This window comes from Molothrus ater, chromosome W (genome assembly GCF_012460135.2).
Source record: "Molothrus ater isolate BHLD 08-10-18 breed brown headed cowbird chromosome W, BPBGC_Mater_1.1, whole genome shotgun sequence".
NCBI classification, from domain to species: domain Eukaryota; kingdom Metazoa; phylum Chordata; class Aves; order Passeriformes; family Icteridae; genus Molothrus; species Molothrus ater.
In genome coordinates this window covers 7,322,981-7,347,612 of record NC_050510.2, presented here as the reverse complement: position 1 = coordinate 7,347,612, position 24,632 = coordinate 7,322,981, and the positions used below count along the sequence as shown (strand labels likewise).

General features: G+C 42.5%; 1 protein-coding gene across 4 annotated transcripts in view; it reads left to right on the top strand.

Moving 5' to 3' along the window:
* Positions 1 to 24,632, top strand: part of LOC118701524 (DDB1- and CUL4-associated factor 12-like) — a 64,200-nt gene that overhangs the window by 29,048 nt on the left and 10,520 nt on the right. For 3 of the 4 annotated variants that reach the window (XM_054517772.1, XM_036406176.1, XM_036406178.1), the window contains 5 exons: positions 1,072 to 1,265; positions 1,907 to 1,972; positions 8,248 to 8,410; positions 19,599 to 19,783; positions 20,539 to 21,372. In XM_054517772.1, coding sequence (XP_054373747.1) covers positions 1,072 to 1,265; positions 1,907 to 1,972; positions 8,248 to 8,410; positions 19,599 to 19,783; positions 20,539 to 20,697 — 767 coding nt within the window. In that variant the 3' untranslated portion in view covers positions 20,698 to 21,372. Of the gene's footprint in view, positions 1 to 1,071; positions 1,266 to 1,906; positions 1,973 to 8,247; positions 8,411 to 19,598; positions 19,784 to 20,538; positions 21,373 to 24,632 lie in introns of those variants that run through there. The other variant, XM_036406177.1, reaches the window with a different exon arrangement.

Sequence of the window (24,632 nt, the reverse complement as noted above, 5' to 3'; positions counted from 1 at the left end):
TTACTCTCTTTCTGTGCTGAGAGGGTTTTGTATTCCATTCAAGGAGGTGTCAAACTGCAGGTGACAGAAAATCCTAACAGTCTCATATAAAAATCAAATGCTTCAACTGATGATTCAGTAATATAAAAAAAACAAAAGCTAACCCTTGAGTTGATCCTTGCAATTCTCTAACCCAAATATCTGCATTAAAAAACTCATTAAGTGACATTGTGTAGGGAAGAAATGGAGGTACATGTCAAATCTATCAGAGCTGACTTAAATGGAAGTGAGTTGCCTAAACACCAGAAGGGATGGGTATAGGACCTTGGATTAAATCCATATTGATCTTTGAACCAAAGACATTTAACTTTCTTCATCCAGTATTGTTGGTCTTACTGATTCATATTTTGTATCATTATCTTCAAATTCAGTCGAAAAATAAAATTAATTCTTGCTTGTTTGGCCTCAGTTCCTGTGTTACATTCTTTAAACAAGAGGTTGAATGAGTTGAATTAACAGTAGATTTTATTTAAATTGATGCAAATTGTGGTTTTAAATATATGTTTCTGTTCGGTTCACTAATGTATGTGTACATATCCATAAACATACTGTCAGAAATCAAACTGTCTAGAATTGGTATAAACCCCACTGAGTTTTCTTGTAGCTTTTTGTATTGGTTTAACAGACTGTCAATCTCAGCCTCAGTAAGCCAGGCTCAGGCTGAACACATAGGCTATTCAATTGCCTCTGAGCTTATTCTACATGTGAATCTCTAATGGTGATTGTTGTACAGGATCATGGTTTTTTGATGCATCTCAATCAGTTTGAAAACAGATGAGGTGATCTAGCTGATTGGAAACAATGTAGACAAACCAGTTGACAATAACTTCACAATGTTATGAACTCAACACCTCAGTAAAATAATGATTTTGTTAATAATAATTAATACATAGGCACCAACAGTGTGTTCAGTTAGATTAAATGAATCTAAAGTATCCTTTCTTTTTTTAAGACCTCACTGTTTATTGCAGTTCATTTTCTAAAAAGGATAATTATGTATATTTGAAATGCTGTTATGGACTACTTATTCAGGTTCCCGGGATGGTTCGATGGGTCTCTGGGAAGTTACAGAGGATGTGTTGTCCAAAACTGATGCCAGGCATAATCTCTCTCAAGTTCCTGTCTATGCCCACATAACACACAGGGCTCTGAAGGATATTCCTAAGGAGAACACCAATCCTGACAACTGTAAAGTCCGAGCATTGGCTTTCAACAATAAGAACAAGGTCAGTAAGATAAGCAAGACAGTTGAGTAGTCCTAATGTTAGTGTTCAGGAACACATAATCACGGAATGATTATATGCAGGTGCTTTTATTAAGAACTCTGGGTGTCAGGGGTACACAGACCCAAATCTGACTCTGACATGGTTTCGCGCCGAACATGTTTTATATTCTATCGTTATATAATGTACATATTAATTATTAAACTTACATTGTTCTATTGTATACATTGATTTCATCTAAGCATGGATTTCTCGTGATCCCCCTCAAACCTCTAACATAGTTTCTCATGATTCTTTAAACAATAATTATATCTAATCACATCTAACAATTATATCATTTATCATATACTGACTACACAGATGCAGTTTCACATGATCTAGCAAATACAAGGCCTAACATTTCCCAGGCCCTACCTTTAACATTTTCCCAGGGCCTACTAAACCTTTCTTTCTAGCTCCCCGAATTTTCTGTGATTTTAAAATCTTTTACTATCACTAAAACTGTCCATATGTATTTGAAAAAAAAGTCATCTAAATAAAATATACTAGAGAAGCAACCTGGAGTGTGAGTTTGTAAGGATATCTATAATACAAAAACTAACTCTTACTTTTTTTCTTCTTTTTTTTTCTTTTTTTCATAATAGGAACTGGGAGCTGTGTCCTTGGATGGGTATTTTCATCTTTGGAAAGCAGAGCACACACTATCAAAGGTGCTTTTCTGTTGGTGTAAAACTTAAAACATTGCTTTGCATTGAAGGTTATTCACTATTCTTTATTTCCTATAAATGCTTGATGAAAGAGCAGCAGTGTTTGTAAAACACTGTCCTGGTTCTGGCCAAGACAGGGTTAATTTTTGCAGCAGCCAGGAGGGGCACAGCCTGGACCCTGGGGTTATTAACTACCACCTCACACCAAGTGTAGAGGGAATGGAAGGGGGTAGCATTTTTCCAGTTTTGCTGGGGTGTATGGTTGGGTGGTGCCAGGTTCTACAGAGTGAGCAATCATGTGTGAATCATTCGCTTGTCTTGTACACACTGCTATCAGTATTGTTCTTGTTTATTTTTTTTTTTTTATTTTGTTGTTGTTTCTAGTAAATTGTTCTTATCTCAACCCGCAATCTTTACCTTTTTTTGCCTCAAATTCTCCTCCCCATCCCACCGCAGGGGGAAGTGAATGAGTAGTGCGTGGTCTGGGGTGATTCAATGGGAACACTAAATTGGGAAATACCATTCCTAAACTATGACAGTCAATTTGGCACCCAATGTGAGGCATGAAGCATTGAGATAACAACACATCTGACCAGAGCAGTTTGGAAACAAATTTGATCTAAGCATTTGTATTAGGTACAGAGCCACTGGTCACAACTTTGCTTGATCTGTTCACATTATGGTACCTAACCCCGTATATGTTCCCCCATGTGCTCCTCATGGTGCTCTTTTTCAGAGCAGGGAGAGGGATCAGGATTGCTTTATTGCTGTACTGTGGGATATCAGTTTATGACATGATAACATCAAGGGCAATGAGGGTCATTTAGGATGTGTCTTGAGTGCTGCTCTCCTGCATTTGCCTTGGGTGCTACCTCTGGGAATTCATTAATAATTGTACTGTCTGTAGGGAGAACAGGGGAGGATGATTTGCCCCAGATTTTCACACCCTTTTCCTCCTTCAGGTTTGTTACAACAGCTTGTGAGAATTTTGAATTTCCTTTGGATGTTAAGGAAGGCACATGTTCTTCTTGCTATGTCTACTCAGTACATGTTTAGAATTATGAAAGAGACTTCTTGTATGGTCATTCAGAGATCTACCCAGAGGGTGGATAGTCATGAGTGGCATGGAATGTGGGAGAAAATGGGACGGTTTCGGAGGACTTCTGTTCTCCAATGGTTTGGAAGTTCACCCCTGAACAGGACCCTGATAAAGTGGCAGAATATCTGAAAGGAAAATGCTGTGGTGATTCCAGAGAGGCACAAAGTAATGCAATGTGCTGGGCCCTGGCTACTGTTTACCAGATACCACTCGTCACTAGACAGCACCCTCAGGGGGAGGAGGAGGAGAAAAGCAGAGCAACTGCCACTGTGGCCACTCAAACTGCAACTGAACCAGAGGAACAACACATGCCAGTAGCAGTCATACCTATACAGAAAAAGAAATGCAAGACCAAATCAGTTTGCATAGTGAAGGATGAAGAGGAAGTAGGGCCCTCAGAACAGGAGGAAGAAGCAGGGACAGAGATAATCACCCAATCCCTATCCCCAGGTGAGCTGCACGATATATGAAAATATTTCAGCCCCTAGTAAGGGTGAGCCCCTGGTGACCCCCTGCTCTGATGCTGGGATAGCACAACCCACAGTTGGAAATCAGAGGATAGTGAAGCCAAGCAACTGGGATCCCTTTCCAGGGATGCAGGCATTGACAACAGCATTGGAAAAAGGACAGAAATCCTCAGCCTCTGGAGGTGACTCCTGTCAAGTGTGAGGGAAAGATATCTTTTCAAAGAGGATCTATCAGTGCACCAAGACAAGTGGAACACCATGGAGCAAGGTATCCAGTACCTGAGAGAATTAGTTGTGCTGGAGGTACTCTATAGAGATTCAAATAACAAGCAGTCCCCTGTAGATCCAGATGAAGTTTAGGGCACACAACCCATGTGGCACAACTTCATATGGGAGCATGCCATTGTCATACGCCAACTCATTGGCAGTGATGTCATGGACAGAACAAGAACAAACAGTGGATAATTTGGTTGCCCAACTCTGGCAATATGAGGAAAGTCTCTCTTCCTCCCTGTGGGCCTGCATCTCAGGTGTCCATGGACTTCCAGCAATTTACAGAGAAAATGTCCTGTGCCCTGCCAGTACAGGCCAGAGTCTCTGCTATTAAGAGCAAGCATGCCCCTGCTCAAGAGAGAGAGGGAATACACCACAAGGTAGGTAACCTGTGGTTTTACCTGCATGACCACAGAGAGGGCATGAAGAAGTGGGATGGAAAACCCACCTCTGCCCTAGGAGCTATGGGTATGTGAGTTGAGAGGAAGAACAACCACCACGGGTAATTCTTCAAGGAAAATTCTGCTTCAGTTTCCAGTGGGCAGGTCCTCAGACAGAAGGGAAGGTGCTGATGTTACTTCCAAACCTCTTGAAGGGACCTGTGGTTGATCATATTTATAAGAAGTGAGCAATGAGTACCATGACCAGAACTAGAGGGGCCCTGCCTCCAGCCCATTGGAGGAAAGGGATAATCAAATCTACTGGACTATGTGGATCTAATGGCCTGGCCCATCAGACCCACAGGAGTACAATGCTTTAATTTACACTGGTGCACAATGTACCCTGATGCCATTGAGATATGTAGGGTCAGAATCTATCTCTATTTCTGGGGTGACAGGGGGATCCCAACACCTGACTATACTGGAAGCTGAACTGAGCCTGCGTGGGAATTAATGGCAAAAACAGCCCATTGTGACTGGGCCAGCGGCCCCGTGTATCCTTGACACAGATTACCTCAGGAGAGGGTATTTCAAGGACCCAAAAGGACATTGCTGGGATTTTGGGATAGCTGCTGTGAAGACAGAGGAAATTAGGCAGCTGAATACCTTGCTTGGTCTCTCAGAGGATCCTTCTGCTATGGGACTGCTGAGGGTCAAAGAACAGGGTACTCATCACTATCACAACAGTGCACTGTTGACAATACTGCACCAACCAGGATTCTGTGACCCTCATCCACAAGATGATTCGTGAACTGGAGCACCAGGGAGTGGTCAGCAAGACCCACTTACCCTTTAATAGCCCCATGTGTCCAGTACATAAGTCCAATGGAGAGTGGAGACTGACAGTGGATAATCATGGCCTGAACGATGTCACACCATCACTGAGTGCTTCTGTGCCAGGCATGCTGGAACTTCAGTATGAACTGGAATCCAAGGCAGCAAAGTAGTGCCACCATCGATATTGCCAATGTGTTTCTTCTACATTCCTTTAGCAGCAGAGTGCAGGCTGCAGTTTGCTTTTACCTGAAGGGGCATCCAGTACACCTGGAACCACCTACTCCAGGGGTGGAAGCACAGCCCCACTATTTGCCATGGACTGATCCAGACTGCATTGGAAAAGGGTCAGACTCCAGAACACTTGCAATACGTTGATGACATCATCGTATGGGGCAACACAGCAGAGGAAGTTTTTGAGAAAGGGGAGAAGATAATCTGGATTCTCATGAAAGCACATTTTGCCATAAAGCAAAGTAAGGTCAAGAGACTTGCCCAGGAATTTAGCTTTTAGGAGTAAAATGGCAAGATGGACAATATCAGATTCCAATAGATATGATAAGCAAAATAGAAGCTATGTCCTCACCAACCAGCAAAAAGGAAACACAAGCTTTCCTAGCACTGTGGGTTTTTGGAGAATGCATATTCCAGATTACAGTCAGATTGATTGTAAACCTTCTCTATTGCATGACCTGGAAGAAGAATGATTTCAAGTGGGGTCCTGAACAAGAACAAGCTTTTGAACAAATTAAACCAGGAGAGTGTTCATGCAGTAGCCCTTGGGCCAGTCAGGACAGGACAAGATGTGAAAAATGTGCTCTATACCACAGCCGGGGAGAATCATCCTTCCTGGAGCCTCTGGCAAAAAGTACCCAGAAAGACTCAAGGACGATCCCTGGGGGATACAAAGGATCCAAGGTCTGTTACACCCCAACTGAAAAAGAGATACTGGCAGCTTATGAATGGGTTTGAGCTGCTTCAGAAGTGATTGGCACTGAAGCACAGCTCGTCCTGGCACCCTGACTGCCAGTGCTGGGCTGGATGTTCAAAGGAAAAGTCCCTTCCGCACATCATGCCACTGATGCCATGTGGAGCTAGTAGATTGCTCTGATCACACAATGAGCTTAAATAGAAAACCGCAATCATCCAGCAATCTTGAAAGTCATTACAAACTCGCCTGAAGGCAAAAATTTCAGACTAATTTCAGAGAAGAAGGTGACATCCTGAAGAGGCCCCACCATATAATCAGATATCAGAAAATGAAAAGCAATGTGCTGTCTTTACTGATGCTTTCTGCTGTATTGTAGGGATACATCAAACATGGAAAGCAGCCATATGGAGCCCTACATGGCGAGTTGCAGAAGCTACCAAGCAACAAGTTGGATCCAGTCAGGTTGCAGAGCTGAAAGTCGTCCAGCTGGCTTTAGGTATCACTGAATGAGAGAAGTGGCCAACACTCTACCTCTACACTGACTCGTGGATGGTAGAAAATACTCTGTGGGGGTGGCTGGACCAATGGAAAAAGACCAATTGGCAGCATAAAGGGAAACTCATCTGGTCTGCTGAATTGTGGCAAGACATTGCTGCTCAGGTGCTCAGGTAGAAGTTGGCTTTTCAAACATTGATATAAACATTTAGTGAAGTCCACCTGGTTAGTTAACTCTAGAGGCTCTACCAATCAAGCTGGCTCTGCCCTATCAAAACCTTCATATACCATAGAAGGGGATAAAGTCCCTGTGGTGCATATGAGAAATGTGTTGGGGAAGACAGTTTGGATCAGTCCTGCCTCAAGGAAAGGCAAATCCATCTGTGGGATTGTTTTTGCTCAAGGACCTGGGTGCATTTGGCATGTAATGCAAAGAGATGGGGGAATGCAATGTGTACCTCAAGGGGATTTGATTTTTGGGTGAGAACAGCCTGTAATGTTGAGTTGTTTAATATTGGTTGCTGAATGCCACTGCCACTGTGTGCCATAACTACCATGGACAATGAGGATCGATTGCTCCAGATACACCAGTCATGAGCTCCTGATGCAGCAAACAGCCAACAGCACGCCAGCCCTCCTGTCTTGGAAGACATTTTGAATGGACAGCCATTGACTAAGGGAATGGTACCCATGCTTGTGTGTGTGTATATATCTATAAGATGTAGGATCTGGGTGTGATTTAGATGGTATAGAATAAGGGTTGGATAAAGTCCTGGTTCTGTCCAGGACAGGGTTAATTTTTGCAGCAGTTGGGAGGGGCACAGTCCAGACCCTGAGATTATTCAATACCACCTCATGTCATGGGCAGAGGGGACAGCGGAGGGTGGCATTTTTTTGGTTTTTCTGGGGTGTATGGTCAGGTTGTGCTGGATTCCGTGTAGTGAGCAACCGCGTGTGAATCATTCACCTGTCTTGTACACTCTGCTTTTAGTATTGTTGTTACTGTTCATTTTCTTATTTCATTGCTGTTTCTAGTAAATTGTTCTTATCACATCCTATGACCTTTACCTTTTTACCTTTTTTTGCCTCCAATTCTCCTCTTCAGCCCACTGCAGGGGGAGGTGGGGGGGAAGTGTGTAAGCAGTGTGTGGTCTGGGGTGATTCAGTGAGAACACTAAATTGGGGAATACCATTCCTAAACCATGACAAACACATAAATCTTTAAGTAAAATGCAATGTCCTAAAAATTAAAACTTGGGGAAAGAAACTTCCCACTCACCTTATTTTTAAGGGTGAGAAGTTCTCTTAACTTTCTGCCAGTTCTGGGTGAGCTGAAGTAAGCTGTTCCATAGAGAGTATCATTGATACTTAATTAGTAGCCTTCATAAAGGAAGTTGCACTTATTTAAGTGTAATTATAGATCAAACCCACAAATATCTATACTACTGTATGAAGTAAGCTTTTTCAGCTGAGATCATGTCTCTGTACACCTGCTGAAGAAATACCAGCTTAGAAAGATGTAAAACAATATGCCAAAATGTCCATTGTTCTTTGCATAATACATGGTTCAGCCTTTATCATCTCAGTTTTGTTCAGATAAGGTATCTAATCTTCAGGTGTTGTTTTTTCTCTGAGTCAGGTTGCTTTTCTCTTAAACTTTTATAGTTGTGATGAACTTATTTTTAGCTGTGTTTTGGGTTTTTTCACTGCAACTCCCTTGAACATAGTTTACAGAATTGTTTTATTAGTGTTTTTTTCTCTTATCATAATGTGTTGATTTGTCTTTTCTTTGTTTCTAGTTACTTTCCACAAAGTTGCCATACTGCAGGGAGAATGTGTGTTTGGCTTATGGTCCGGAGTGGTCAGTGTATGCAGTAGGATCACAGGCACATGTCTCCTTTTTGGATCCAAGGCAGCCTTCTCACAATGTAAAATCCGTCTGTTCCAAAGAACGAGGCAGTGGTAAGAAACTTGTCAAAGGGTGCTTCAAATGGTTTGCTTGCAGAAGTAGCTTTTAAGACTGCAGTAAGATAAGCTTCCAATAAATATGAAGGTTTTTTTCATGTGATAGACTAAATTATTAATACCATATATAGGTTATGTTTTTATGACATTATTCCTTGAGCAACCAACAAACCAAATGTAAAATCAACTCTGAAATCTAATGAAGGACAACATCAATGTTTTTATGATCAACTAAATTGCACGCCATCTAAATATTACTGAACTTCTAAAAGTATGCATTTTACTTATTACTGAACTTCACTGTGCATTTTACTTCTGCTTATTTTTTACTGTGTCTTATTCTGTTTTACTTAATTTCAAAGCAAATCCAGTCTTTGCAACACCTTATACTGTCTATTCTCACATTTTTCTCTGGGGACAGAAAAAAACCCATGTTGTCTGCTCTGTCCTATCATACTGGGAGTCAGTGCTGTGAGTGAATGCTTGCTTTGTCATTTTAAAGTCATGAGTGAGGCACTTAATTGTCAGTGTGTGTTTATTTGCTTTAAATATACAAAAGCTTACTCTTAAAAAAAAGTTTGCAGATTTTAGTGCTGTTTTCCTTTTCTGATGTGAATGTAGTATGTCCAATTGAACCTTACACCTGGGTCAAGCCTGGAGGTTTGTAGGGTACATGGCCACATAAGCTTCTTCCCATACCCTTTATTTTCAAGCATGAGAAGGCACTGTGTTGTGATGCCCATTTGAAACCATATTAATCCCAGAGTAATAAGTTGCTAGTCCTTATTTAACCTAACTCTAGGCATTCATCTCTTCATTGGGCAAGTTTATTTTAAAAAATGCATGTAGGCAAGGATTAGGAAATTTTTATTTATGTGGTTACTGGACTTTGAACAGTGCTGTCTAGATAAATGTCAGGATCTGCTTCTTTTAGATACAGAAGTTTCTATAATATGAGAAAAGGTCATTTACCAGCTCATGTTTGTCACTTGAACATCTTGCCAGCAACACTCCTGTTGGAACTCTAGTTTGGGAACCCTTGATCACTCCTCTATCATCTAACAAAAATTCTACAATACCACTGATTCCCACACCCATAAAGAAACCCAAAGTCCACAATCTTCTGTGGGCAAAACACAAGGGTTGGAATCTCTGTGCAAGCCACATCTGTGTGACTTCTTCTCTGCTTGTGGAGTGGTCATAGTTGTCTTGCACTTGATAGAGTTTCACATCCTTCACTGAAATCCACCTGGACTCTGCACCTGTTAAAACACAAGCAAACCCACATCCCCGCAGGGACTGGGGGATTTTCTCAAAATCCTGGAAGTGCGGAATGGGCCATGCTATGAGAAATAAAATATTGATCAGTTCTGTTTTGCAAAATTGCATAGAGACATGTAAGATAATGACATAAGTTGCTATTATTAACACTCTTTGGTTATGAGCATGAGGAAACAGAGCAAAACAATGCGTGTAGTAAAGAAGACACTAACAGTAATTAGGAATCAATCAGATAATGCACATAATCAATAACACATGTGCAATTATATAATTACTAAGCACTGCAACACTGAACTGTCATCCCAGAGTCTGCAGCAGCTGATAAACCTCAGATCAGTAGAGAATTGCAACATCATGTCCAGATAATGATTCTCCAAGCTCACTTTAAAAGTAGGTTCAGCTGTCATATAGAGAGTCAAATTGCCAAGCCAAAACGACTTGAATACTTTTTGATGCAGAAAACATCTGAGTTTATTGTCAATCATCCCATCCGAGTAGAGCTAGAGCTTGGCCAGAGCCCAAACTCTAATTGGTGGGTGTCACTTAAAACGTTTTAAACCAAGGCTCTTAAAAATAGCAGTTATGAGTAAAAAACCTTAGGGTTAAAAACCAATCAAACCATCAAGTAATTGAATCCCTCCCAAGTTTCCTTCAGGATAGAGGTTCTTTGAACACAGCAAACCTGTTCTTCAAAGATTTGATAGTGGTCACAGGCAGGATTATGAGCCTGGATCTGGACACTGAGAGTGTGAAGGTGGAGAAAGTGCAGCTGAATGGGAGACTGATTACCTAGTACGAAACCAAAACCCAAAGAAAGAAGTTAATGTTACAGCTGGACTCTTTGCTGGAGTACTTCTGTAATAATAACTGAAGAAAGCCACGAGACTAGCAGTCTGCATAAAGAAAATGTATAAGCTGTTAGAAAACAAAAAGCAGGATCCTGAAGAGACATGTGTCTTGTAGGTGATCACACAAAGAGATGGTAAAACATATGAAAGCCGGCTGTAAATACCACAACAATACCTTAATAATAATTCTTATTACAAAAATCAGTAAATTCATATTACATAATCAATATATTAGCAGCAAGTGTTCGAAGGGGTTAAGACAACCCTTTTTTAAGCATTCATGTAATATTAACAACAATCACTATTTATTGGTATTACCTATAGAAAACAGAAATAACAGGGGTTACAAGTTCACTACCAGCAATCCCCAAACATCAAATCATTGGGGAATCAGCTGATGACCTTGCAGATAGGATGTGATTGAAGTTTCCCAAATGTTCTGTCTTCAGAGAAATTTTGGGTAGTTAAATCATTACTAATACTTGTATCTTTACACAGTGGTTTCACTTGCTGGGAAACACTTTTCACGGTAAAATATTTCCATCTATGTCATATTTGGAATAGCACTGATTTGCATAGTGTCTCCCTTTTCTGCATCTTGGGCAACGATTCAGTGCTGTCGCATTTCCTACAGACTCTGGGCAATATTTTGTTATATGTCCAAATTTCCCACTCTTGAAACATGGCCTTTTGGCGAGTTCTGCTGCTATTATTTCTGTGGAATTATCTTGCTGAGGAGTTACATGGAGAGCTGCGAGGGTTCTTGAAAGTCTTTCATCCTGTGCTTGAAGGAGTTTCCTGACCTGTTCTCCCCAAATACCTGCTTGGAGAGCTGCGAGGGTTCTTGAAAGTCTTTCATCCTGTGCTTGAAGGAGTTTCCTGACCTGTTCTCCCCAAATACCTGCTTGGATTGCTGCAATGTACTGAGTTGTGCCCACCTTACTGCATGCCTCTATCATTTCAGTCATGGTTAGTTGACCAGGCATGGCACTAATTATATGTTTGCATTCTGCATTGGCATTTGTGAAAGTGAGGCTTCGAAGCAGATGTGGCTTCGCCGCTTCATCACTTACTTGTCTGTCCACTGCTTGCATGAGATAATAGATGAATGAAGTGAAGGGCTCAGAAAGACCTTGCTTTATTTCTGTGTAAATGCCTTCTGGAGTTCCAACTGGTTGAATTTGCAAAATTGCCTTTCATGCCGCCTCTTTAATGTCCACAATCACATCTCGAGGCAACTTGGCTGACTGATCTTCAGGTTTGTCATCTCTTGCTAATTGAGCCAGTGTGAGAGCTGCATGTGGTCCTCCCACATAACTATTTCTCAGTTGAAGGAGAGCCCTCTGCCATCTTGCATCCCACAGCAGGAGTTGTGAATCTGTAAAAATTGTCGAGGCAATGCACCTACAATCAAAAAGTATCAAGTCATAATTGTTGAATGTGCCTCTTAAAAGCTGTTTGAAGTATGGGGATCCCAAACCATTATTTTTCACTGCTTCCATCAAATCTTTGACAACATCATGATCCAGAGGTTCCCATCTAGGATTTTCATTTTGTCTCGCGTATCTCACTGGCAATGTGATGCTATCTGTGTCTGCTATATCAAAGTTTCTTTCTTTCAGTGCTTTCTTCCTGATGTCTGTCCAGTTCGTTGAACCGGACGTATTTCTTGAGACATTTCTGTTAAATGGAACCATATCCATGCCCGTATTCTGTGGATTTGTAGTCTGCCAGGATGTACCTTCTGGCCTGAAGGTTGCATGCATCCCATGCACCCCTCACCCTCCTGTTTGAGGCATGGGGAGGGACATTTGTGGTGGTGCACACAGGGGAAAAGAGGGTGCAATGGCTGAACCTGCCATTGGTGGCATTGCAGATGGTACCGATATAGATATGTAGGGAGTATTTACAAAGGATGCAGAAAGGGTGTTGCCATCTTGCCCTGGAAAGGAGGTTTGAGGAAAGTGTGCACCATGTTGTGGTAGGAATTCCTGAGCACATTCCCTGACTTGGAGGAAGAGCTGCCGTATAGTCTTTTGAAAATGGGAAAAGGTGTGGGCGAGTCATGGAGCTGGACTGTTGCCCTGGAAACCAAGCTGTTGGGGCAGGCATATGAAGTACTGGAGTGCTGCCTGTTGTGGTCCAAAAGTTGGATGGGGCCTGTGATGGTACAGGAATGCCTTGTGAGGCTGTGATGGTTATAATATTTTTGCTGCTGATATCTTGAGCTGGTGGGTTTTGTGCTCCTAAATCACTCATGGCTTGAGCTCTGTTCTCCTGACCAGTCTTTGGAACGTATGCTGCAGCTGTTGTGTCTTGTCCCAACACTTCCCATTTACCTGGGAATATATTCATCATATTCTGTTCACCTGAGAAGGGAACTGGAAAAGGTACTTAAGGGGCTTGGCCTAACTGTGTTTCAAGCAGAGGTTCTGAGACTATGGTATTTAGTCTGTAGTGGTTGAACTTGCTGCAGTGGTACTGTTGTTCCACTTGGTGGCGCTGTTACTGCATAGTTTGCTTGCGAGGATCCCGATCTGGGCCGTGCCAGGGCTGTGTTCGGGCTGTAGCAGGCAGTCCCGAATCTACAGTGAGCAGTGACGAGTCCAGGGGCACAGCCATAGCTGTAGGTTCTGGCAGCCCCCACAGCGCTGCTTGGATGAAGGAAGGAGAGGCCCCGGGCACACTCAGAGGCTGCGCAGTCTGGCGGGAAGGGGAGGCGAGGGGGGGATGACGTCAGACCCACTTGATCCCGCCCATTGTACCGTGGGTTGGGGCTCAGAAGCGAATAGGGGTGGAACAAAGCTGACGTCATCGGGCTCCGAGCCCGCCCCTGCTGAACGGGGGGGACTGGAAAGACGCCTCTTACATAATTTTCGGGGCATGGGCGGGGGCAGGAGCTGTGGGTGGACCGCCAAGTGGCAGGGGCGTTGCCACAGAAGCTCCGGAGGCAGGCTTAGCTGCCTGGAACGTCTCCCAAGGTGGGGAGGGGGGTGGAGAAACGTGTGTTCTGGACCCCGCTGCTCCCGAGACATGCGCAGTTGTAAAGGATTCGAAAAATGCCATATCTGCCTGATTCGATGGTCCCAAGAGCAATTTGAGTTTTGAACGGCCCCGAGGTCCCTCCTGTAATAAGCAGGGCAGGAGACTTTTTCTCCTTTTTATTGCCTTTATTAAAAGTGATCAGCTCAAGGTTGGGAGGCTCGACGGATCTGTGGTCTCTCCATTGTCGCTCTCAGGGTGACTCGGAGGAGGAGGAATGTGCAGCTTTGTCCACTAGGGGGCAGAGCTGGGGGGTCCTGTCCTCACGAGAGCTGTGGGAGTATACCTCGTGTTACAACTTTCGGGTTTGCCGTCCTGGGGTCCTGGTTCCAGCTGAGGTCTTTGCTCAGGGCGAGGGGCAACGAAGGTTCTCAGCATCTCTGCAGGCTCGGTACTTTGTTTCTCACGTCCAGACATCACTTTGATCTCTTAATTCTGTGTTGGCTCGTTGTTTTTGGGGTCTTTTGCCCATGGCATGCTGGTTCCGAGGTTATTTTGCATGCCCTCTGATGTCCCCGCCATGTCCCCTCCTTTCACTGTCCAAGAAGGGCTATCAACCTGGCTTTTAGGCAGGACGGTACTGATACAAAAGGAGTAGTTAACGAAAACAACCGGTGATTACAATAATAAACAGGTAGAACTCCACCTTGGCAGCAACTGGACTAATCTGTTCACTCTGCAACCTTTTAAAAAAATTGGCAGCTTTTTTTACTTAGAACACCTCCCGGGCTCTGCCTGGGTTGCAGTCCCCCGTCCGTCTGTCGGGACGACTCCGTGCCTGCATTCACAGGAATAACGCATAACGCCTTCCTCTTGTGATTCACGGGGGACAGTTTCGCCCGGGACTAAGGGGGGGGAGGGGGCTGTGGAGGCTCCTGACTGTTGGAGAGTCTCTGCAGCTTCAGAGGAAGGGGCCACGGGCCCTGGCACTCCTGCCTGCAAGGGAACACCCTGCAGCCCCTGGGGTGTTTGCAAAGTACCTTTTGCAAGAGGTTTTTGGCATTTTGCCTCATGAATTACCTCATAAACAACTCTGCAGATTGACAGAAGGCTCGCAGCCTTCTGGTCTTTGCATGTCGCAGAATGATAGAGTTCCATATTAACATCCTCCCATAGATCTGGGTCAAATAAATCTATAACTGTAGCATTGGGGAATTCCTCCCTCACCCAGAAGAACACAGCTTCCAGTTCCTGTCTAGAGACCCAGACTGGATGCTACCTCATCATTATCTCTAGATCATTAATGACATCCGCCTCTGTTTTTGAGACCTTACTCCCCATTTTGGCTCCTTGACAGCTTAGCCGACCCTAATGGGTCTGTCATCCTTGGGTATCTGTCCGTGCTCCAACCAGCAGCTCACAGAAATATGGCTCCCTTGTACCGGATTTTCCAAGTGTCCAAGACGCCGAGATATTCACCTCCGGAGGAATTTTTCTGGCTTCTGGCTTTCGTCAAGGAGAGTCCTGGCACAATCTCTTCCTGCCGAGTTTGCACTTTTACACGGGGGCACCAGTTTGTGGAAACCCTCCCCGAGGATCCCCCTGATGGGGAGACCCCTTCAAAGTTCTGTGCCAGTATTGAGAGACAGATGGGACTTCTGTTTTTTTTTGGTCTTCAGGTTGTTGTTTATTTTTCTCTTATCAGAAGTTCAGCACGCCGTCTACATCTCAGACTTAGCGTACAAAGAGAAGGCACCAAAAATCACAAGACACACAGGTTTGATATAAAATTTTGATAGCCAAACTGAATTTTATTTCTATATCTTTTATTTTAAAGAAAGCAAGCAAGCAGCACTGGGTGGCTGGGGAGTCACTGCTCCACTCACAGCACACACCACTACAAGTTCACCAGAGTATATATACTGTTTTTAAGCCTACAAAGCATTTTCCAGTGTGCTTGTATTAGTCCAAATCAACAAATATCAATAAGCTGGGATCAGCAATTTCATAATCTTTCCAGGTGGTCGATGGCTTCCTGTCGTTCTTGTGGTCGTCTGGAGGGAGGTCTTACCGGTGTCTGCTACATGATTTTTGTCAAGTGCATCAAGGTTTTTATTATACATAAGCATTTAGTTGCTTTGTTACAATATCACTTCAGCTTTACCACAACTTCCTCTATTTTATTCTAAGCATCAGTCATCTTGCTACCTCATCTCTTTACTCTACTGTACTTCTATTTCAATGCTTTATTTGGCTATTTGGTCAAAAAGTTTCAAAACCGTTCTTTTTAGTTATCCCAGGGAACACATCCACTTTCGACACAGCAGATACAAGCATTTGCTGATTTCATTGCCAATTGACACAAATCACAAAAACATTTTTCACAGGTTCAAGGTCTTTTAAAGCTATTTTGTCCAATTAACTCTTAAAATGTACTTTATTTCTACCTTTCTACCAATTACTATTTACTTGTCTGTCCACGCAACATCTGCATTGCAGTTCTTTCTAACCAATCACTCCGTGCCACCAACACTGCAGAAAATGGAGTAGATGAAGAACAAGGAGATCAGACAACGCCCAAAATCCTCCATCTTGTCTTCTATCTACCTCCATACTAAAAACCCAAAACTCTAAGTTTTCCACCCTGTGATATTATACACTTCTAACCAACTACACACCCGTAATCCCAGTGCTATTAATCAATTTTGGAAGCTGGTTCCACGGCCTCAGGTCAAATGCAGTGCTCTCCTGGGGATCAGTGCCTGTCAGCACAGAAAGTCTAAAATTCTCAGCATCCAGGGTTCCAGCAGTCACCCTTCAGTATCATAAGGAAGAAATACCAGGACACCGGAGTGTGGTGCCCAGTGGTGACTGGTGGCTAAAAACTTCTATCTTGAATTATGTGATCATCCCTGCTGAGGGGATGACCTATGTGTAGGGAGTATCTCTGGGGTGCTAGTTCATGTCTAGAGAAAACCTTTGTTCAATACTGTTTTCTATTCTGCAAAGTAGATTTTTTTGGTGTGTGTGGGTAGTGGTGGAGGCACTTAAGTAATATTAATTCCCAAGATACTGAGTGTTTCAACTTTCTGTTGATCTCACTGGGACTTGAAATGGTGCGACACCTCTAGAAAGTAGGCTGTTTATTGATTTGCAGACTAAAATCTGGGTTAACTTTTAAAGTGCTTTGAAGTGTTACTTGAATGTGCTTTCAGCTTCTAAATGCAACTGCTGGACATGGTAAGTCCATATTAACTTCAGTTTATTAATGTTGTATACAAAAGCAGATCAGAGAAATGTCACTTAGTAAGACTGAAACTGGGGGTGTTTTTTACCTAGTATAACCCTGTCTCCTCTATGTGAGAAGGCAGCAAATGCTTTTTAGTGCATCTTGTAAGAGTTGCTTTTCTTAGCAGCTATACAGGAAAGTGCAGGCCCTGGACTGTAGTTCTTGATCTGTGAGAGTGACTTCTTTCTGCTTGATTGGCCTGCAGAGCAATGTTGTGTGCCTGTGACTTTATAATCCTGAAGGCAGCAATGTTAATGCAGTGGACAGAGCTTGCACAGCACAGACTGTGTCTACTCTTTGTGTAGGGCATGCTACTGCATCTTCATTTCCTTCTGGGATTTGTAGAGCTCCCTGCCTCTGAGGAGTAAGACTCAATTTATTGACCCAAATAGTCCAGGCCTACAGGTGGTAGAGTGCTGGAAATGTAGAAGAGCTTACTGTGATCAGTTCTAGGCACAGGTGGTGTTTTTAGTTTGATAGGAATGATTAATCTGAGGTACTTCAGCCCCTTAGGAGCCAATTTGAAGTGCTGTTCTTGAAGGCCTGTCCTAAACATCCACTTAGTAGTGGGTACAAAATGGATTCCTTCAGTTTTCCTTCAATTTTTTTTTTATTAGAGAAAGATTCACAGTTGGTTTGTATTTTATAGCTTTTTATTAATTAATTGCATTGAAAAGTATATGCCATCTCTTTCATATTCCATCCAAAGCAGTTAAGCAATAAAAGCAATAACCATGGGAATATAGAAGACAGAAAATTGATGGACTAAGTCCTTGAAGAGGAGGCAAAACAAAGAAGATAATACCTTTCTTACACAGGATGTTTAATGATGAGACAATCAACCCCCAGTTTTGACTGGTTCTGTGGTGAGAACTTGCCCTAATGATGAACTTTGCTCATTATAATAATAAAAAACACATCCCTAGCTCAGGCACCCTCTACTCACAAAAAGACCACTACTCATCGAGCATGTGCCATGATTTCTTGGGACACTATGCCTTTAAATCAAAGCAGAGAAAGGATAAGCCAATAGAAACTTAGGCAAGTAGTGACTTAAGTAAGATGTGCTAATAGCCTAATGTTGTAACCTTTTAAGTAGGCCTTTGTGTGCCTCAGTGTGCTGGTTTTGTGGATCTACAACCCAGTACCCCTTTCTGGTCAGAGCTGTAAATAAATCAAATACATTGACTCTGTGAGGATTGGCTTCTTGCACACCAGGTGAAAGAACCTGGTTCAGGGCAACAATGAAGAGGAAGAGATGTCTCCCAACTTGCTCAGATGCATTTGTAGTTCTCTGAATTAGAGATTCAGCAGGTGTGAGACTTGCACAGTGGTTTCCCACCTATTAAGCCTGCAGCCAAGACTTCACCTCATATCTAGAACACAACAATGTGACCTTGTGTGTTCTAAGCGTGTTTAACAGATGCTGGTGGCTGTGGATGTAACATCAGATTGTGGAGATGGAAGAATGAGGATGTGTTTCTAGTTAGGACTCTGTACAGAGGGGAAGGGTAAACTACATCTACACCCCTTGGATGTCTGCTGTCACATGTACTGCTGGTTATATTCCAGTATGTCACGAGTTTTGTGACATTTAGCCCCACTTGGTACAGTGACAGCAGTTGACACATGGATGTATCTGGCCTAACTCACTCTTTTCCCTTCCTGTTTGAATGCTTGTTTAGGCTGTAATTCAGTGGAACTTTAAAGAGGGCTTAAAAAGCTGTAGGGTTTATAACCTGCCTTTATGTTGTACAACAAAGAGTAGCATAGATGTGGTGGGGTTTAATCTGCATAGAAGAGTTGTTTGTGTTTGAGTACTTATACTGAACAAACCTTTTGCACAATAGAGATGACAGGACATTTTGCAAATATATTTTCCTACATAGAGAATCTCCTCAAGACTATTTCCAAGGGAAGGAAGCTTAATCTGAATCTTAATCTGAAGATGAGGCTTCAGATTAAGATTTTGTGAAAACAAAATGTATTATTTTGCTCAATTTAATGGCATAACTGAATTGTGTTAGAATGTTTTGTTTGGATTGGAAACTTGTAGCTTCCCATGTGCTGGTGTAACATGGTGGTGCTTTGCTTGTAGTATTCTTAGTCTGTTTTTATTGCTGGGTAAAGTGCTAAAAGTACTAGCTATGAAGTAAGGTGTGCTGGTATGAGATTATTTGAGCAGGGACAGCCTCAAAATTATTTAAAATCCTGATCTGTCTTAGCAGCAAAGTGACTAGTGCTTATACTTGCTTACAGCTAGCCTCTTGACCAGCAAAATGCACTTGATAGCAGCTGGAACAGTAATTTTTCTCACATAGTCACTTATCACATCTTGGCAGATAGCTAGATAGGGTGTGAGCTTGTGGAGGGAACCAGCGTGTTCTTTCCTCTGTCTGCTGCCCACATACTCATGGTGTGTTCACTTAGAGGCTTGTGAGCAAAACAAAACTACTTTTGATTCTAAATGGCTTGTGATCTTTGTTTATCTGTCAGAGCTGGGGCCTGCTGAGAATTAAGCTTCTTACTACACATCATCAGTGTATCTGATGGCATCAGAAAAGAAAGGAAGTAGTATATGTAATTGAAGCTGCTGTTTCAATAGCATCAATGATATTTGTCTGCACTGCTCCATAGCAGTGTGTGGCCCAAACTTGTGTGTTATGGAGAATACTATTAGTAGGTAGTTCCTCTTAAAGAAAATTTTAGACATCAAGAAGCAGCACTGCAGAGCCAAAGCATCCATTTTCATTACTGCATTGTATGTCCCTTCTCTTTTTGGCAGGTATTCGATCGGTGAGCTTTTACGAGCACATCATCACAGTGGGAACGGGGCAAGGTTCCCTATTGTTTTATGATATCCGAGCCCAGAGGTTCCTGAATGAAAAGCCCCCACATGCCTGCTATGGACAGAAGCAGAAATTAGGAGGAAGTGAAATTTTAAAGTTGACTACTGGGAAAGGTTGGCTGGTGAGTATCTTGTAGTTGTAGGAAACCCTTTACACAGGAGTTTACACTGTTTTTTTGTAGTAATGGAAGCTATTATATGAAATTTGTCCCAGTCAAACAGTGATCATGTAACTAATAACGGTAGTCTTGAAAAGCAAGAAGTGCTGCAGTATTGCTCTCTATAAAAGCTTTATGAAAGGGTATTGAATGATTGGTTGCTCAAGTGTAAGGCATACTGACTACTTTTCTTATGCACTGATTCATAAATGAACTAGATTTTATATCTTCATATTTTCTAATGCAATCTAACTTCTAGTTTTCAGAACCTCAAACACAAAATTCATTGTCTTCCTTTAAAAATGTGCTACTCTAATGTGGTACTCAAAGCAAGAGAGTTTTAATTGTGTGCAGTATTAGAAACTGTCCTCCTGAGGTAATGCCATGGCAGGCACTTGAGTTCAATTTTCTGTATGTTATCATAAAGCAGTTAATGGCTTTGTCTAACTTTTCTCCATTATCCTTTGCATCACTGTGATGTAACTTTAAAAACTGATGAAACTTAATATCTTCCCTACCATTCATCTCCCCTCTCCAATGTTTGGCCCCAATGTCCCCAGAAAAAGCTTCAGGACAACATTGTTATTGATCTGTCTGAAGCTTCAGGAGTATTAACAGAGAAGATCCCTTTTTAGGCTCTGGAAACAACCTTCTGCTTTTGTGAAACAAGGTTTTGGGTTTGTTTGGCAGCAGTAATAATCTAAACTTTCCTTTAACAGAATCACGATGAAACCTGGAGAAATTATTTTTCTGACATACATTTCTTCCCAAATGCTGTTTATACCCACTGCTACGACTCATCTGGAACGAAACTCTTTGTGGCAGGAGGCCCCCTTCCATCAGGACTTCATGGGAATTATGCTGGTCTCTGGAGCTAATGATAACTCTTCATAAATGCTGATCTTGACACAGATTTCTACTTTTCTTTACCATTTTAAAAACAAAATTATGTGATGCCACTGACTTCTGGTTTAAATGCAAGTTATTTTTAGGCAATTTTCTGTTGGTCTCCAACAGTCTTGTACATGTTTTTGAACCATTATTTTTGCTTTAACCTGCTTAGTCTTTTATATGAAGGGGTTTTTAAATCCTTTTTTATTGTATTTACTCCAAATGACTCTTCTCCCACATTTAGGCTGTCTTAGCCACATGCCTCCTCCTCTTTGCTGTGACATAGGATTCCTTCTTATAGCATGGTTGCTGCTGGACTTTCTGTGAAAGTCTAGGGGCTGTGTGTCTTCAGATATTTTGTCAGTTCCATTACCTGAAGTGAGGACTGCTTGTAATTTAAAAATATTAAAAATATTTGTAAGAGATAAAGTAGTAGCTTATCTGTAGAGCCTGGCCCTAGTCTGGGTTAATCTTATTTTTTAAAAGTACAAGTCTAATGACACTGTCTATACATAGAGGAGTATGGTCATTTTAATCTGTACTCATTGGAGCCCAGGGATAGATTCCTCTGGGGTATTGCCCATCAAGCCCAAAGTGCAGGAGTTTTAAAAAATGCATTTGTATTTGAATTGTAGTTTTCAACAGTGCCAAAAGAAAATTTATCCATTGTTCCTTTTCTGCTTCTCCCAGGTATCAGCTTGCACAACTGGAGTTTGTATAGGCTGTTCTGAGGTGTGGCTATTGCATGATGACATTACATTGAGGGCCTGCAGAGGTGCTGAGAGGAAATGGGGGCTAGGGACATGAGTGTTCTTGTCCTTCAAAATGAACTAAATCTATCAATTTTTCAGATGAGTCAAGATTCCTTAGTATGCTGCTGTGGTAGCTCATGGGTTCTTCATAAACTGCCTAAAACCCAGGACCTCTTTTTGTCCCAGGTTGTGGAAGCTTTTCCCATTTTAGCTTTTCTGTTTGGCCATCTCCTCTAATATGCCAATGGAATAAATAAACTGGGTTTTTTTCTCTGAGGGTAAAGAGTGCATCTTGGACTTGTCTAATGCAAGCTGGAAGCTTTCCATGTAGCAAGATAACTTGCTGTTAGCTCACATTGAGCTAGCAGCATCTGTTGTCATCTTGCTTGCTGTAGGAGAGGCTCAGGTTTTCCTTGAATCCCCTGCTGCCTTCTGCAATCAAACTCCTACAAACTTCATGTGGGACTGGGTGGGGAGAATAGGTCCAATGCCCTTCAGGTCCAACCATGAAGCATGTGCATTCCAGGGTGATGGTCTTACCTAATACTCACTAAAATGCAGGACTCAAGGGTGCTCCTCCTAGCCTTTTGGCAGGCACCAAGCTTGGCTTGTCACTGATACCTCTGTCCTCTGCTGGGATGAATGCCTTTCCCATGCCCTTGTCATCAGTGGAGCAGAGTGTGCCTGTATCTCACTGCTGTGGTACCAAATAGGTAGTTGTCTGAAGCTGAGAAGAATGACAAAGCTGGGACATGCTCTGTTCTTCTGTGTCTGCTGGAGATCACAGCCACCACTGTAGAGTAGCTCTAATCCCCGATGTGCAGTTCCTGCCAGATTGCCTAGAGCTAGTCCGCATGTGTCTTTGTGTTCCCTCTCATCTTTGTACTCTATATTTTCATCAGTAATGCCAAGCAGTGAGACTTGGGCTTAATTTCTGGTTGGTAGTGGACACTTGGATGAAAATCCTGCAAGGAATGCAGTTCCCTCCCATCCTGATGAAAAATCCTGTTGTCTCCCAGACATTCACCTGTCTCAGAAGTATAATTTACTCACACTGAGCACTGACATGGGTACTTTACAAACAGATCTTTTTTATGGTATTTCATAATTCTACTTCCCTTGTGAGTTGGTTGCTTAAACTGAATCAGTTCATGGTGAAATTATAAACTATGGAGTAGCAAAGGAGCTACTATTTTATTTAGAGCTTTTGTTTGTTTTTTAAAGATGTAATGGTACCTGTGTTGTTCTGTGATGGCAATTTACTGCTTTGGTTATTTTAGGGGTTTTGAAAAGTGGAAGTATACAGAGAAAAACAAATCTTGGTGAAGTATGGCAGGATGTGTATTTCTGGGATTATTCCTCCAGCTACCATGTAAGATCATGCTGTCACAGGGAACAATTTCTGGTTAGTTGTTTTGTTTGGCTTGGTTTAAGGTGCCTTTTTTTGCCCTCTTTTCAAAAGAAACTAGACACTTGACTCTGAGTGTTCTCTAATTCTGCTGAAACAACTAGTTAAGTGCTTAGTGTCACCAGTGCCAAAGGAAAACTACTGATCTGGAAACCCTAGCCCTGATGTTGAGCTATAAATTTGAAGCATATTCCAGGTCTGGGTGAAGGGGCAAAAAGGGTATTTTTATGGACTAAGCTCTAGCCTCTAAACATGGAGGCTGATCTTTCTGTAGAGTCAACAGAGTCTCTAGGTTATTGAAGAGGTCACTGTGGCACCCCTGGAACGTGTCCCTCTCTGCCAACTGATCACAAATACCTCAGTGTGTGGTCCTAAAGCTTGGTAGTGTGAGTGCCCTTTTCCTCACTTTTTTTCTGCATAAGAAGCTTTGGACAATTCTCAGAAGAATCTGGACAATGATGTAAAATTTCTCAAGTTTCATATGCTTCTGTGTATTCTGCTTTCATGGTGCTTTCTTGCAAAAATAACTTCTCATGAGGAGGGAGCCATCCTTGTTGCTGTATGAAAATCCCCCCCAAAAAACTGGGAACAAACTAGATATAGTGCTGCAAGAACACAAATTGGGCCAGAGAGAACTTAATTTCTAGCCTGTTTTGTAGCAGCCACAGGGCCTGCAAGGCCTCCCTGGTTGTCAGTTGCCTAAGATAAGAAATGCCTAGTCATGATGACTGGACCAAAGAAGCCCCTCTTCCACCTTCAGACCCTTGTTATCTCTCTGTAAGACCATAGGTCTATTCACCTTGACCCTTACTATTGGATTGTTTCCCAAAACCTCTATACCCTATATAAACCCCTATTTCTGCGCTGGTCAGCAGAAGAGCTGGCACTGTCACCCTTCGCAGAAGCTGCCAATAAAGACACATCTGTGGAACCTCATACAACCTTCTCCTCTCTCTCCCCATGTCTGCTGAGGCACTTAGCAAGCAAAGAGCTGAAATCACTAAAGAGCTGAATTCACCAAAGAGCTGATCTCACTTAAAAGCTGAGCTGCTTGCTAAGATTGCCTGTTGTCATGGTTTGACACTGGCACAATGCCAGTGCCTCTATGAAGATACCTTCTCTCTGGTTTCTGCTGTGAGATGTGACCAGGAATAAGCAAAGCAGGCTCTTACTTAGGGAAAAAGAACTAGAACTTTATTAACTACTCTACAACTACAGATAAAAAGGAACACACACAGGGAAAATGAAAACTTCACAAATGCATTTCCTCCTCCCCCCACCAAATTTCTAACACAATACATTTGGTTCCTCAAATCACCAACTCTCGGTCTAGCACCACTTTTTAGACAATCAATCTTCAGTTCATCGAGAGGAGAGGAGTCTTTCTTGTGCCATGGGCTTCCCCTGGAAACACAGCTGAAGCTTCGTGTGTTTCTGTGTCACTCGTGGCACCGCCCGGAGTACATCTGCCGTCGTGACTTCTTCCTTTCCATGTCCAGTGCTCTCACCACTGAACACGGACCAGAACTGCTTCTAGGGTTGTCTTTTAAGGATGCTCTGTCTCGATCCAAAAAAGGCACAGTCTCTCCTTTGGGACACCTGTCTCCACAATCTCTCCTTTTGGGACACCTGTCCCCCCCATATTTTTTCACTCCCTGGGGCCGAGGGGCACCAACACTGAACCCTCTTGGTTCTGAGGCCATTGCCTCCCCCTAGAATGCAGTCTCTGTATCACAAGGAACATGGTTCTGTCCATGGCTAT